This window comes from Mus caroli, chromosome 11, assembly GCF_900094665.2.
Source record: "Mus caroli chromosome 11, CAROLI_EIJ_v1.1, whole genome shotgun sequence".
NCBI classification, from domain to species: Eukaryota; Metazoa; Chordata; class Mammalia; order Rodentia; family Muridae; genus Mus; species Mus caroli.
In genome coordinates, this window is record NC_034580.1 from 69228025 (window position 1) to 69245165 (window position 17141).

At 42.5% G+C, this 17141-nt stretch overlaps 1 protein-coding gene and 1 pseudogene across 1 annotated transcript; one reads left to right on the top strand and one right to left on the bottom strand.

Annotated features, from left to right (window-relative positions):
• Nucleotides 1-942, bottom strand: LOC110306281 (annotated as a pseudogene).
• A 2880-nt stretch (nt 943-3822) lies between these two features.
• Nucleotides 3823-14225, top strand: LOC110306067 (olfactory receptor 1P1-like). The gene is made up of 2 exons (XM_021178257.2): nt 3823-4078; nt 13090-14225. Exon 2 carries the CDS (start codon nt 13178-13180, stop codon nt 14147-14149), a length of 972 nt encoding a protein of 323 aa, XP_021033916.1. The 5' UTR covers nt 3823-4078; nt 13090-13177; the 3' UTR covers nt 14150-14225.
• Nucleotides 14226-17141: the final 2916 nt, after the last annotated feature.

A 17141-nucleotide genomic window follows, 5' to 3' on the forward strand; every position in this document is an offset into this window, starting at 1 on the left:
TCACATGATGGAGGAAGAGGAAGAGGGGTAGTGGAAGAGTTTCTTCAGAGCAGCCTTCATGTCCCGGTTCCTCAGGCTGTAAATGAAAGGGTTCAGCATTGGAGTCACTGCCGTGTACATCACAATTATTAGTGTGTGCTTCAGACTGTAACTGGTCAGGTGCTGGAAATACATGACCATGACTGTTCCATAATACAAAAACATCACTGTCAGATGAGAGCCACAAGTGGACAAGTCCTTGAGGAGGCCCTTGGTAGATGGAACCCACAGACTGTGGAAAAGACCTGGACATAGGAGATGATGATGCACAGCAGTAGCACAGAGAAGACCCCTACCCCAAGGTACATCATCTTCATATTGAAGCAGATATCCAGAGCAGGACATCTGGAGCAAAGATATAATGTCATAGTAGAAGTTGGCCACATCCTTATTGCCACAGAAGGACAATCTAGCTGTGAGTAGGGTGTGGGGCAGTGCATTGGCATTTGCAATCACCCAGGACCCAGCAACCAGCAAGACACAAGGTCGTGGACTCATAATTGTTTCATAATGAAGCAGGCAACTGATAGCCACAGCTCGGTCATATGCCATTGCAGCTAGTATACAACTGTCTGTGTTTCCCAGTGTTATCATGAAGTACATCTGTGTCATACATCCCTCCCCCAAAGGAGATGGCCTTTCTACCCAGGAGATGATTGGCCAGCATCTTGGGGATAGTTACAGAGAAGAAGAGGTCAACAAGGGAGCGGTTGGCCAGGAAAAGGTACATGGTGTTATGCAGGCAAGTGTCCGAGTGAATGGCTCTGATGATGAGCATATTCTCAATCACTGTGATGGGTAAAGGAACAGGAAGAGGATAAAGAAGAAATATTCCTGCTCCCGCTGCCTTGTAACTCCCAGGAGAGGGGAATCTGTGGTAGAAGACTCGTTTTCTTCTCTCATGGCTCCTTTAACATGAAATCAGACATGACCCCAGAACCATTAGTGTGATTATTATCTATAGGTTGCCAATTCCCCCATTTAACAAGTGACTCCCTCTACACATGAGTCTGTAAAAATTCAGTCACATATTTGGAGAAATCCCTGTTGATCAGTGGTACAGATGGTGATTTATCTGTGAACACTAATTGTAATGGTTTGTATATTCTTGGACCAGGAAGTGACACCATTTGGAGGTGTGGCCTTGTTGGAATAGGTGTGACCTGGTTGGAGTAGGTGTCACTGTGGGTGTGGACTTAAGATCCTCACCCTAGTTGCCTGGATGTCAACCTTTGGATGAAGAAGTAGAACTCTCAGCTCTGCCCGAGACATGCCTGCCTGTATACTGCCATGATCCTGCCTTGGTGATGATGGACTGGACCTCTGAATCTGTAAGCTATCCCCAATTAAATGTTGTTTTTTATAAGACTTGCCTATAGGGAACATTCAGGATAGCATTTGAAATCTGAAATGCATATAAAAAAATATCTAATAAAAAAAAAAAGTCTTGCCTTGGTCATGGTGTCTGTCTCCCATTACCCTTCATTTCAATGGGAGATACTGGCTGTATAAATGTATGAGGATTCTTATGTCTACCATTGCTCTTAAAGAAACCTGGTATTTTTATTAAAAATCTTCCTCCACTATAACTGGCCAGATACTGAGCTATTTTAACCTAACAATGCTGGCCTGGCCTACTCTACCTGACATCTTATCTTGTCCTGCTCCATCAGTGTCCTCCCATGATGATGTTTTCAGGACCACATGTTCATGCTACTTTCTCTGATCCCTGCCAGAGACCCTCTTACTGGGATCAGAAGTCCTTCCTTATTCTCTCCTACCCATATATTGACTGATAAGCTCTTGATTAACAAATCAGAGGTGAATTAAAACAAATTTTATACAACATTAAGACAGGAGACACTTCACAATGCCAATGTCCAGCCTGTATCCAGATCTCTGGACACAGTAATCAGCACCTGAATATGCAAGGCACAAAGCCATGCCCCAACAGGGCTGCTTTTGGAGTAAAGTCCATACACTACACACAAAAAGTACCACAGGCTGTCTACACCAGACAACAGAAGGAATGTGTGTAAGCATAATTTCTCCCAGTGTTAGATCATTGTTGTTATTGGGGAGCAAAGACTGAAACTCCTAGACCAGCATCTTGTATACATCATTCTACAATGTGTTTTATGGATTTTGGTCACTATGTTATCACTAGGTTTAGGGATTTGGCCAGGAATATACATGAGCTACTTTTTTTTTTGTAATACATCATATTGGAAGACATGTGATTTCTTCAAGTGTAGGCATATAGTTTTGATCATTTGAGAAGGGTGACATATAGAGAAATGTGTATCAATAGATTCTACTTTTCTGTTCTCACTATAATTAGCTTGAAAAATTGCTATGGTATTTCACCACTATTGCTTTTTCAATTTTAAATTTTACTAGTTGAATTGTATCCTAAGAATGAGCATTCTTTCTTGCTTTGTCTTTCTATTTCATTCCTTACCTTCTCCTCTCCTCATTCATTCATCTATCTATCCATCTACTCACTCATCCACATATACCAGTGTGGCATACTTATTTTTATTTTATTCACTTACTTATGATCCATTAGTACCACTCTTTTGTTGTTCCACGACTCAGCCAATTAGAACTCGACAATATAGCTTGTCTCTTAGTCTGTTCCCACCAATCTTGGAGCCTTATTCTCTTACTTCTAACAGCACTAACCCATTACTGAAGTGACCAACTTCAAAGGCTGAGGAAAAAATCCACACCACAGAGAGGATGTTAATGAATATATATATGTATATATATGGAGCAACCCAGTGTGAATGTTAACTGCCTTGTCATCCATAAGCGCTTACTTATAAAGTCTTGGCCTTAGTAGAAAATTAGTAGCTTAGTTGAGTTTTCTGTGGGAAAAGTTGAGGCCTCTGTGGGAAAGTACTACTCCCAGTTAAGAACAAATAGCTATAGATCTTGTGGACAGGTACCTAGCAACACACTCTGTTCTGTTCCTCCAACTGAACTCTTTACCTAGCCAATATCCTGCTTTGGAAAACAGGTGTGTTCTCCCAGAAACTAAGTGATTTTTGTGTCATCCCTCTCCCCTTATCCTGTTTCTATGGGTATAAAACCTGCCTGGAAAAAATAAAATTTTTCAGCTTGATCAATCAGACTTGCTGTATGTGTGATGTTTGTGATTCTTGGCCCTGAATCTGTCCACAGGTGGTTCCTCAGACCCTGTTCAACTGTCCCACAGACCACGACATGTGTGTGTGTGGTGTGTGTATGGTGTGTGTGTGTGTGTGTGTGTGTCTGTGTCTGTGTGTCTGTGTCTGTGTGTATCTGTGTGGGTCTCTGTGTGTATGTATGTATGTATGTATGTATGTATGTATTTGTGCTTATATAAATAAACACTTAACCTATACATACTATATGTGTGTGTGTCTGTGTGTATATTATGTGTGTGTATATATATATACATATATAATATACATATATAATCTTGCAAACCATACACAATAACATATTTTAACAGAAATTCATTAAACAGTAAACAGGGTTGTGTATAATGTCAAAGGACAAAGATTTTATTTGGTTGAATAGAGGAGCTTTCTCTAAAACACGCCAAGAAAAAGACAGTTAATGAATTTTCTTGGAAGAAATCCAATGCTAGTGGACCATGTCCTTCTCCTTTGGAATAAATTGCTCCTGAGGGAATATGTGGGGCCTAGGACAATTGCTAAGCTCCAAAATCCCATAAGAGATACAATCTCACATTGACTCTTCTGGGAAATAGATAGGTAAGTCCTCTGGTAGCCCAAGCCTGGAACACTCGAGTTTTACCAGGGTTCTGATGTTGAGAAACAGTTCACTCTGCAGTCCTGATACATGACATGTGTAGGATTTCCATAGCTACCAAAGAAGGAACCTGGCTGTGATCTTATTAGACTCCACTTGAAACAGAAACAGCCTCAGAGTCTCAGGGAAAATCTCAGGTTATATCAATCAACATAGAGGATGAAAGAAGAGGCACCAGGTCATTGTGATGGTGGCTGAGACAGACACAGGCAATGTGGTGAGCTCAAAATTGTGGTGGGACAAAATCCTTAATGTAAATATGTTTGTTATCCAGCTCCAAAGAGCAAGGAGAGGAGGACAGATAAGATCACTGGACAGTGAAAGTGCAACCAAGACCTGGCAACTGCAGTGCTTGGAAGGAAAGACAATAGACATCTCAAAGTCTTTCCAGCCAGAAGGCAGGGTTCCAAGGAAGTCAGTGCAGTCTACAAGCATTTCTAGAGAGGGGGATCCAAAAGACAGGCCTCATAGAGTGCTGACTGAGAAATCTATGAAGGCTTTGAGAACAAGGAGCACGGCATGAGGCAGAGTCATCCTTATTGACAGAAAGACAGGCAGTGAAAGAAATCTTATCCTTCATATGGAGGAAATACTGGGTGACTGTGAGTGCCATTCTCTCATCCTAAAGCACACATTCACAAAGGACAGTATTCTGGAGGGGAGAGAGTATATGCTTTGCCTGAGAAGTTTCTTCCTGTGGGAAAGATCCTATATAATAGGGCCTGCATTAAGACAAGTATGTACTTGGCCCATAGAACACAAATGCAGACAGAAAAGGAGTTTTAATTTATTGGTTCCTTGGTCAGTACTTTCCACATAAAGTCAAGGTGACTGGGTTTTTGTTTCATTCACTTCCATGTGCCCCAGTTTCTGAGGGCAGAATGGAGGAACTGAGCTATGGATGTCCAGCATTCATAACTTCTGGGTTCAGGAGTCATATGCAGTACTGTGCCTCATTTCATTACTGACATTAGCTCAGACACTGCAGAATCACACTGGTGGAGAAAGGCTTGGTCTTCCATGGGGTGATGAAGCTGAGTTTTTCAAACATTGATAAATCTAAATTATTGTGAAAAATTATTATGTGTTAAAATACAGAGAGTGAAATTTAATTTCAGACTGTCTATCCAGTTCTGGAAAAGCTTAAGAGTCTTTGGGGACTAAGAGGAATTTAATGAAGAAATGGGATAGAGGTTGCTAAAGAGACATCCCATATACAAGAAAGAGTATCAATATCCAGACATGAAGTCTAGGTAAGGGTTAGCAAAAAATCTTCCTAGCTAAGGAATTAAAAACTATTGCATTTGGCTAACAGAGCAGACACAATAAAGATGGGACTATTGTGAGAAAAACAGGGGGCAGGTCGCTGGATCACCTGGACTTAGCTATCTCTGAAAGACAAACTGAGGAGGTACAGAGCACCATCTGTTGAACCACCAGTAAGAAAAGGACCCTGTCACTGCACAATAGCTATCAGGAGGAAATGCTCTGGGTCCAAACATGGGCTCTGAAAGGCTATTTCTCTGTCTAAATTACCTCACATTACAGTATGCCATTTGGAATCAAAAAGAGTAAAGATCACACCGAGGTTCTGCTGTTTTCTGGTGTGTGACTTTGAGGCTACTCACAGACCTTAAATTCCTCACTCAGCACAGGGTTACAGAAAGGTTGACTAATCACTCTGAGGGGATTTAAGATTTAGGGGTTTGGGCATCAGAGTCCATAAAGGGAACCACTGGATTAGGGTCTGTTGTTCTTATTATCTCAACTGGAGGTGCTGGCAGGAACACATAACTCAATATTGCCAGATTGAAGTTTAACTAAGATATGGAAGTATCTATATAGTTTAAAGCTGTTAGCCTTTTGCTAGCACACTCTCTCAGCTAGCTACAAACTTACCCTGATTTCTGTACCATTGTGTCTGTTTCTCCCTGTTCCTCTCACTGCCTGACTCCAGCTCCATCCATTCCACCAACTCTAAAGCTCTCTATGTCTATCTGCCTGTTTCTCCAGTGACTGTCTCTGTGTCTCTGCCACCTTAGCTGCCTGCTCGGAAGTCCTGCCCCCACACTTCCTGCCCCAGCACCAGCTGTCATCTCTTTATTTTATAAAAAGCCATGATCCAGTCTGAACCAATCAGCAGCAGGAAAACAGCTGATCCATCTCTTACAAGTTGCCCTTTGACCTTGAGACCTGTTTGACCAGGGCACCTTGCATATTTAAATATAATAATCTCATACAAACATCTTTTGGGTAGTTGAAGATCAAAGATTTACATGTAAAAACTGATGTTGGGCCAAAGAAATTACAATACCAAAATGCTGCCAGCACTTAACTCTCTGCCCACAGCAATACAGAGACACACCTTCATATAATGTGAAGGAAAGTCATGCCAACAGCTCATTTTACAAAAAGTGTCTCCTTCCTCTGGATAGAGTGGTGATTTTTGGATCCTGAAATCTCAGATCTGGCAGAGCCAGGCTTTCAGTGTAGTATAATCCAATGGAGGAGCTGTTCTCACAGGTACCCAGCACCCTGATGTCTCTCCCTAGTGTTCAGATGCTTGGTTGTTGCTCTTAGCTGTTTCTGCCCTTGTCCATTACTGCTCCAATGAGTGCACTACATTGTGTGCATATTCCCTTGTACACACATCAGTTCTAACATTCTAGCTGCATTAGCATCCTATGTTCCAGAGGCCTACTGTGTTTCTCTCAGACACAGCATGTTACAAGTATATATTGTGTTATCAGTCCGGACAATACACAGTTGTGAACAAGAGATAGGACTTTATCAAGAAAATAGAAGGCATCATGACTTCCTAACCATGAACTGAACAAGAACAAGAATAGACATGTTAATGTGTGTGTGTGTGTGTGTGTGTGTGTGTGTGTGTGTGTGTGTGTGTGTGAAAGAGAGACAGAGACAGATAGAGACAGAGAAAGAGACAGAAACAGAGTCAGAGACACAGAGAGAGAAAATTAATGAAAAAAGAGGCCATAGATCTGAAACAGAACAATGAGAGATTTGTTGGAGAGTTTGGAGGACGGGGAAAATGATATAATTATATTAAAATCTCAAAAGATGAAATAAATAATTTTTAGAAAGACAATAGAAGAAAGATAACAAAATAATCTTAGCATATAGACAGTGACATGAATTTTTAAGTGAGAAACTGGCTCATTATTTGAAGTTCGCCGTAAGAATTAAGACTACTGATTTAATTGGAATTGTATTTTAATCACATTCTGAATTGAGGGAAGTTAAAATTTTTATGATAATAATTTTTTACCCTAGAATATGAGGTACTTATCCTTGGTGGTACTATGCTTCCACAGATACAGGCAGAGCTGGTATACCCTGACAGCTTCAGGCTGCTAGTTGTCCTGGGTCAGGGTATGAAGGTAGAGCTGGTGCTCCTTGATAGGTGCAGGACTCTGTTTTTCCTAGGCACCAGCAGAACTCCAGAGATGTAGGTGAAGGTGTAGCCCTAGAAATGGAGTGCAGTAAGGGCAAAGAGGAACTCTCCACTGCTGGGTCTGTCCGGAGGGGGTGGCAGTCAGGGGGTTGGAGTAGGGGCGTCACCTGGTGGTCGATGATGGCTGGAGGTGTCTGGGACTGTGATTATATGCATGGAAACATAGGATGGAGGGCAAAGGTGTCAATGCAGACCTTGACTACTGGGTTTGCTGGGGACCCAGCAGGCAGGAGTTTGGGACTTGGAGAAGTCACCTGGCTGGCCCTGGCCACAGCAGCCCTCTGGAGATGCAAATGGAGCTGTGTCTCGGGAAATGGATACAGGAGGGACCTACCTCTGTAGTCTTATGCAGCATATGTTTGGTAAGTTAAGTAGGAAATTGGAAGTGAAATGTGTTCATAGGTATAATTGAAATATGATGATAATGTATATATTTATCTGTGGGCCTGGGTACCAGAGGTTTTCCACGGAGATCTCTGTCCAGGCCGGGTGGGAAGGTTTTAGTGAAGGGACGTGAGTGCAGGCAGGAAGACAAAGTCTCTGCCATGCCTTCTAGGTTGCTCAATAACTCTGAGCCTCTCTGAACTTAGTCCGGTCAGGCTGAGCCAAGGAAAAGCCAACAATCCAATGAGGAGTGGGGCAGGATCTCGGGTGGCTCTTCAGGAGAGAAGATCTCTTCCCAAGTGTTACATAGAGCTCTTGGAGCAAAAGGCTCACACACAAAAAATAGTTCTCGCATACCTTTAATTCCCTGCATGGCTTTATATACAGTTCTGGGGTTCATTCAGAGTTTGATAGCAGGCACCACTCATTGGCTTGGACTGAGAGTTTGGGGAAAACCTTATTTGCATGTGTCTGATAGCCAAGCCTCTCCTGTGGGGGTTGTGGGGACGGTAACTCTGACAGGAGCCAAGGTCCAGGAGACATGAGAGAACTCCTTCCGTCCCATATAAGTTAAGTATCAGTACCGTGTACGGGAGTTCAGGATCTAGCCTTGACTGAAAACCAGACTGTCTGCATGTAGCCCATTGCCCCACAGGTCCCCCTTTTTTATAAGGGAGAGGTGTCACCAGAATAACTGTCTTCTATGTCGAGAACAGTTTGATACTGAACCAAGACCTGACTGGTAGTGATTTTTGCAATGCTACTCATCTGCTGCTTTACAAACTGAATGAGACAGGGTGCCAAGAGAAGCAAGGCTCCAATGGCTAGTAGGGGGCCAAGGAGAGGAAGAACCCATGCTACCAAGGGGTTAGAGTACCAAGGGGTAAGGGTGTTGAGAGTATATCATGCCTAGAGGTTCCCCCTGAGTTCTTTGAGCATTTGTACATCTTGTTCTACCAGCCCAGATTCATTGACATAAAAACAACATTTCTCCCCCAGCAAAACGCAAGTTAAGCAGTCAGTAAGTCCAGAGCTCTCTGGTTTTGGAGAGCAACTCCTGCTAAGGAGGTTATCTGGCACTTAAGAGACTCAAGGCTGTCTGTAGTGGAAGCCACTGCCTGGTCAAGCTTGTCTTGGAAATCATTGGCCAGATGCTGTGTTTGGATGAGGGCTGCTCCAGCAGTTCCTGTTGCACCCAGAGAGACAGCAAGGCCTAGTCCAATGAACAGAGGGATGAAGATATTTCTCTTTTTTTGGCTTTCTCCCATCTGCAATGTGAGTTCTTCGGGTTCATAGAGATAAACCTGGGGGACAATTATCATGGGGGTGCAGGAGCCTTGAAGCGGGGGAGGGGAGAATACAGGCACCTGTAGTGCCTTTGCACCAGAGGAGGGCAGGAGGGTTAACACATACTTATTTGGTGATAGTGATGCCATGGACACATGTAAGATGGGATTTTGAGGAGGGTCCTACAATGCAAAGGGGCGGGGGGGTAGGGCAAAGAGAGGAATGTCCTGTGCTTTTCTCGTGGGTACGGGTTCCATGGAGGTCATGAAGGGAAATGTTAATTGGAACAGCTGATAATAACGGTCAGGAAAGAGAAGCACAGAAAAAACATTGGGAGGAGTTGGGGTGGGTTGTTAAGGAAAGGAGGTCAGCTGCATATTGGATGTACTGTAGCCAGGAGAGCATAGCTCACAGCTCCTTCGGAGACTGATTTTCCTGTTGGATAATGTTAGCATGAGTAAAGACTGATTTGGAGGCAGACACAAGCTCATGAGAGATGTGCAGGTCAGCAACTGAGTATTTGGCATAGCCATTGGGGTAAAGTTTACCCATGACTCCGGTCTGCCAACATTCATCCCATGGATCGCTGATTGAAAGCTGAAAATGAGTTTTAAGGTTGGTGAACATTCTGCCACCATGACTGGTGGATTCCATTCTTCAGCTCCAGTATTTGCAACCTCCATATGTGGAGAGCTCCTGGAGACATTCACTTGTGTTTAGGCAAGGAAAGCAGAGAAAAGGGCTGGGTTTAGTGGAGATGGAATCTGGGTATAGGGGGATCTCAATCCGAGCTCGACATCCTTCTGGTGGACAGTCCTGGGTCCCTATAATTTTGTTGTGTCCATTGTAGGTTTCTCTAGCATAAAATCTCCAATGGTAGGTGTTGGGAAGGCTAAGGGGAGGCTGAGCAGCAGTAGAGATAGCATGAAGAATAACAAAAAACAGCCAAGAGAATAGAGGAGAGGGGGGCTTGTGGAGGGCAGATGGCCTGGGCAGCAGTCACCAGGTCATGGATGTCCTTCCAGGAGATCTTTTTATCCTTCTGGGTGTGGCGTTTCCTCTGCTTCCTCTTCCCCTTCCCCTTCTTCTGTCCTTGATCTGCCAGTGATAGGCGGGCCATCTTCTTGGTTCACCAAGTGGTGGTGTCCAACATTTCTGGCAGGAACTCAGATAGGCTTAGGCTGGTCCTATGGAAAGACACAAGCAAAACTCCTCCCAGTTGTAAGGAGGAGGTCTGGTCCCTTCCAAATTCCATCCAAAGGATCTCACCATCATACTAGAATGGGGGGAAGGGGTGGCTAATTTTGGTGTATGCCGATGGAGGGAGATAGGAGGATGTTTGGAGTTTTTGTAGATGTAAAATATGTTTAGGGTAGTCAGAGCCATCATTAACTGTACATTAGGGGGGATACGTAGTTGCGTTTTGTTTTAGGAGTTGGGCTTTTAAGGTTTGATGTGTTCTTTCTATTATTCCTTGGCCCTGAGAGTTGTGGGGAATTCCCATATGATGGGCAATTTCCAAGTGTGTGCAGAAGGTTTAGAATTGATAGCTAGTGAAGGTCAGGCCATTATCAGTTTTTATCTGTTGAGGAATGCCCATGATGGCAAAGGAGGAGAGCATGTAATGAATCAATCTTTTTGAGTTTTCACCTGTTTGGGCTATGTACCATATAAAATACAAGTATGTATCTATGATGACAAAAACATATTTCTGTCTACCGAATTGGGGAATATGGGTGACATCAATTTACCATAAGACCTTGGATTTAAGGCCTCAGGGGTTGGTGCCCATCATCTGTAAGGCTGGAGTGGTAATGAGGGATGCACAAGAGAAACATTTCTTTATTGTCCTCTAGAGTTGAGCATGAGGGATGTGGGGAAAGCGGGCCTGAAGCCCCTTTATATTTGTGTGTGTGCATGAATGAAATTGATCTGCTTGTTCAGTGGAGGTCATGAATGTCCCTGTTGAGGCAGTTTGGTCAGCGAGTGCATTTCCCTCAGATATAGGACCTGGCAGGGGACTATGTGATTGGACATGCTGGATATAGATGGGGGAGTCTCTTTCCTGTAGGAGGGTGGAGACCTGTATGAGTAGAGGGGAAAGTGGGTTGGCATCTAGTTTGATGAAGGATCTTGACAACCAAGGGAGCAAATTGACAGCATATACACTGTCTTAAAAGAGGTTAAGGGGGCCCTTGACTACTTTTAGAGCTAGATAGGTGGCATATAATTCTTTATATTGGGGGGAGTGACTGGGTAGCTCTTTTAATTGGAGGATAGAGGGTTCATCTTCAGGGAACTAGTATATTACTGCTGCAGCTCCCCCATTTCCCCCATCAGTAAAGATTGAGGGGGCTCCTGCTATGACCCCATTTAAGAATAATTATGGAGGCAGCCATCACAACAGAGGGAGGGCAGAGGCCCATTTTTCATCAAGGTAATGGTTGTCATTTTGTCCTGGGAATCCTATTAAGCTGATATCAAAGCAGGAGTGATTTTTGATTAGCCACTGAATATCAGAGAGGGAAAATGGGATAACAAGAATGCCAGGTTCTTTCCCTAGAGTTTGCAGGGTTCTATCCCTGCCATTTTTTAATCATGCTGGTGAGTGCATCTACCTCATTTAAAATTCGGGGTGCACCACCCATCGGTATGTGGAGCCATTCCAGTACCCCCTGAGGTTGGTAAATGGCCTCCACAAGTGTAGGGTAAGAGTTAAAGAAGAGGATCTGTATAGGTTTTGTTGGGTCATACCTATCAAGAGCCATATCTTTTAGGGCTGCATTGGCAGAATTTAGAGCTTGGACTGCCTCTGGGGACAGTGTTCTCAGGGCAGAGGGACTTTTGTCTCCTTTCAAGAGGTTAAAGAGGGGTTGAAGGGTGCTTGTAGGAAGAGGGAGCCAGGGCCAAAGCCAATTGAGGTTGCCCAGAAAGCTCTGGAGGGAGGCGAGAGTTAATTTTTGAGGGAAGGAAAGGGTGGGATTGAAGGGACATATTGAAGTAAGGATATCTCTGTTCCTAAAAATGCAATGGGTGGAATAAGTTGGATTTTGTGAGGGGATATTTTGAATCCTAGGGCAGATAGGGAGGGCATTAGCTGGTCCTTAAGTTCAGAGGGCAAGGTAGAAGAGTCTTACCAAACAAAATATCATCCATATAATGATAGATACAAGGTATCTATAGATACAAGGATAGTCCTTTGTCTAAATAGGGTTTTAATGCAGTGGCTACAGCCTCCAGACAAATGATTGGACTGATAGCCATTCCCTGTGAAAGAACAGTCCATTCATTTATCTACATGGTTTATTGTTCCACTTAGCATTTCCTTTCTTTTCATTTTTTAAATGAGCTCTCATGAAGCCCAGAATAGACTCAAATTCACTATGTAATACAGGTTAACTATTAACTACTCCTCTTTCTAACTCGACCTCTGTAAGCTAGAATGACAAGTGCTAAACTCCTGTACAGCTTTGCAATTCTAGACAAGAGAGGTTTTGATCTTCTTTTTTCCCATTCCACTGAAGCTTTGAAGTATAGTCTAAATATCACAGGTTTTCTCTAAGTAGATTTCTTATCTACTAGAAACATGGCTTCTAGAAGACTGGGAAACATGAACTGTTTTCTTCAGAATATTACATTTGTGACACTAATGGATCAGAACAGTGCTGCTCATAGATCCAAGAATGCTTTGTGTAGGTATGGCAGACTGAATCAAATGATCTAAGATTTAGATGTAGGTAGTTATGTCCATCTCTTGAGATTGAAAAGTTGTCTGGGTAAACATTATTACTGAGTAAGTTATTTGGCACTGAACCAAGAGAGGAGTTGGCATTTAGTTGCTATAAAATATATGAAAATGACTGAACAAATCTTCCTTGATCTTCAGAGCATAGCTAAGTAAACCTATAGTACAACTAGAGACACGTTAGCCAAATAAAAAGCAGAACAGTGTGCAAGAAGACTATTGAATGGTCGTCATTTACATCTTGCAGAACATTCTGGAAGAGTACCTTCAGCAGGCTACATGAAGTTCCTATGCATATGCCAGATGGTTATGATACAAACACTGTCATTTTTTCTAGAGATCAGGGAAAGGTTTGCTGAGTACGCGACTAGAGTGAAACGTCTCAGAAAGCTAACACAAAACTTTCCTTATTGACTTCTGTGCTCATGGCAAGAGGAAACCAGACCAGCACCTTTGAGTTCCTCCTCTGGGGACTGTCAGATCAGCCACAGCAGCAACACATCCTCTTCCTGATCTTCCTGGGGATGTACCTGGTCACTGTAGCAGGGAATCTGCTCATTGTCCTGGCCATTAGCACTGATGTACGACTCCACACACCCATGTACTTCTTCCTTGCCAGCCTGTCCTGTGATGACATACTCCTTGTCTCCACCATAGTGCCTAAGGCCCTAGTGAACATCCGCACCCAAAGCAGGACCATCTCCTATGCAGGATGCCTGGTCCAGCTCTATTTTTTCTTGACTTTTGGAGACATGGACATCTTCCTCCTGGCCACAATGACCTATGACCGCTTTGTGGCTATTTGCCACCCTCTCCACTATAGGATGATCATGAGCTTCCAGCGCTGCTCACTCTTAGTGACAGTCTGTTGGACCCTTACAACCNTTGTNGCCATGACACACACCTTCCTCATATTCCGGCTCTCCTTCTGCTCTCAGAAGGTCATTCCAGACTTCTTCTGTGACCTGGGACCCCTAATGAAGATCGCTTGCTCTGAAACCCGGATCAATGAGCTTGTGCTTCTCTTCTTGGGAGGTGCAGTCATCTTAATCCCACTTTTGCTCATCCTTGTGTCTTATATCCGCATTGTTTCAGCCATCNTCAGGCTCCCTTCTGCCCAAGGAAGGCGTAAGGCCTTTTCTACCTGTGGGTCCCACATTTCTGTGGTGGCCCTGTTCTTTGGGACTGTGATAAGGGCTTATCTATGTCCCTCATCCTCTTCCTCTAACTCAGTGGTAGAGGACACAGCAGCTGTTGTCATGTATACAGTGTTGACTCCCCTGCTGAACCCCTTCATTTACAGCCTTCGAAACAAAGACATGAAGGGAGCACTGGTCAGAATTCTCAAGGGCAAAGTCTCCTTCTCCTGGGCCCAGGGACTTCTGCAGAGAAAGTGAAGATGTCCTCAATCTGCTCTGCTGAGGATCTTTCAGAAATGTCTACCTCGATTGTCTCTTTCTGAACCCCTTGTGTGCTTTGTCACACTCCACTCCCTGACACTCTCCTCAAATTTCTCAGATATGAGGAAAGTGAAAATGACTCTTTAGAATTTGATTTTTTATGAATGGCTTCTTTGTTCATTTATTTTATAACACGTGCCTCAGAATGATGGTTTAGTCAATGACAGATGGCATATAAGACAACTGTTTCTATGGGGACAATTATTCTGGAGCTGAAGACTTTTTTTGTTTTTGTTGTTGTTTTTGAAGTACTTGTTGTAAATGTCCCAAAGAAAATGAAGATTTTGAAGAATATCATCCTTCAATTTTTTGCTCATATCTACCCTCCCCCATTCCATTTCTCTAATGTTCCCCCACATTCCACTTTCAAATTCATGTTCTCTTCATCTATTGTATACACATTTATACATGTACTCACAAATATATATCTCCTCCTGATTCTAATATTCCTCACAAGCACAAGGAGTGTTGATTAAATAGTAGGGTGTTGGCAACTTACCACAGTTGCTTTCCATAAAGAAAATTGATTCTTGCTCATTAACAGCAGCTGATTTCACACAGCACTTAATCTGTGGGTGGGATCTGGCATGGTCTTGTACAAGCAACTATAGATGTTGAAGGTTCATGAGTGTAACATCCCTGTCATATCCAGAAGACATTGTTTTGAAGAGTTCCTCCAGGTTCTCTGGCCATTACACTCTTTCCATCCTCTCTTCCACAGTGATTCTTACCCTCTTTTGACCTTGTGTTTTATTGTAATTACAAACACATTTCCCCCATGCCCCAAAGAGTGTAGCACATGTAGTTATACACAACACAGAGCAATGATGGTGGTGAAAAAGACTAGGTGGTAGTCTATGTATTCACTCTACCGTTTGTCATCATTTTAAAGGAAACTCTTTCCACTTACAAAAATATTGTGTTGTTCTGCTAAGAACAGATTCGTACTTGTGTTTACACAGTTCCTGACTACATCAGGAGGATACTGAGTGGATGACCTGAATCATTTATGTTTACGTCTGTACACTCTTTAAAGTTCTCACAATGATGGTACTGTCTGACAGTTTTCAGAATCTGTTCTCAGTTTTGAGATATGTGTGACAGTCCTTTTTGAATCTTTTCTCATGGCAAACTGTATCTTTCAGGATTCATAATTCCAAAAGTCTGTGGAGCACTATGGAAGAGGGTAAAGTGGATTTATTAAATAATTTTGTTTTATTATCATTTGATTAATAGTTTTATCATATATAATAGAATATATACATTATATAATATAAATTAACTAGATCAAGTTAATTAATTTGAAATATTTAAAACTTAAGAATAAAAATCAAGGCACCTGGGGGAGCCATCTTGGGTCCCGGATCCCTCAGAAACTAGTCTGCAAAGGTGAGAATGTAGACTACAGAAGCTACACAACTTCTGGGACTGGCAGAAGCAACACAGCTTCTGGAACAGGCCCAGTTTTGGGCCTTCATCTTCAGCCAAGAGGCAGGTCCGAATGCCCGATATCTGTGCACCTTCCCTGCAAGAGGAGAGCTTGCTTGCAAAGAGTACTCTGACCACTGAAACTCAGGAGAAAGACAGACTCTCAGGCCTACTGACAGAGGTTAACAGAAACACAGGAGGAACAAGCTCCAACCAGAGACAACTATAACAACTGCCTCCAGAGATTACCAGATGGCAAATTGCAAATGTAAGAATGTTACTAACAGAAACCAAGACCACTCACCATCATCAGAACCCAGTACTCCCACCTCAGCCAGTCCTGAATACCCCAACACACCCGAAAAGCAAGACTTGGATTTCGAATCATATCTCATGATGGTGGTAGAGGACATCAAGAAGGACTTTAATAACTCACATAAAGAAATACATGAGAACACTGCTAAAGAGGTAGATGTCCTTAAATAAATACAGGAAAACACAACCAAACAGGTGATGGAATTGAACAAAACTATACAAGACCTAACAAGGGAAGTAGAAACAATAAAGAAAACCCAAAGTGAGACAACGCTGAAGATAGAAACCCTAGGAAAGAAATCTGGAACCACAGAAGCAAGCATCAGCAAGAGAATACAAGAGATAGAAGAGAGAATCTCAGGTGCAGAAGATTCCATAAAGAAAATGGGCACAACAATCAAAGAAAATGAAAAATGCAAAAAGATCCTGACTCCAAACATCCAGGAAGTCCAGGAAACAATGAGAAGACCAAAACCTATGGATAATAGGAGTAGATGAGAATGAAGATTTTCAACTTAAAGGGCCAGAAAATATCTTCAACAAAATTATAGAACAAAACTTCCCAAACCTAAAGAACGAGATGCCCATGAACATACAAGAAGCCTACAGATCTCCAAATAGACTGGACCAGAAAAGAAATCCCTCCTGACACATAATAATCAGAACAACAAATGCACTAAATAAAGACAGAATATTAAAAGCAGTAAGGGAAAAAGGTCAAGTAACATATAAAGGCAGGCCTATTAGAATTAAACCAGAACTCCAACCAGAGACTGTGAAAGCCAGAACATCCTGGACAGATGTTATGCAGAACTTAACAGAATACAAATGCCAGTCCAGGCTACTATACCCAGCAAAACTCTCAATTACCATAGATGGAGAAACCAAAGTATTCCATGATGAAACTAAATTCACACAATATCTTTCCATAAATCCAGCCCTTCAAAGGATAATAAAGGGAAAACACCAACACAAGGAAACTACACCCTAGAAAAAGCAAGAAAGTAATCCTTCAACAAACCTAAAAGAAGACAGCTGCAAGAACAGAATCTCAACTTTAACAACAAAAATAACAGGAAGCAACAATTACTTTTTTTAATTTCTCTTAACATCAATGGACTCAATTTCCCCAATAAAAAGACATAGACTAATAGACTGGCTACAAAAACAGGACCCAACATTTTGT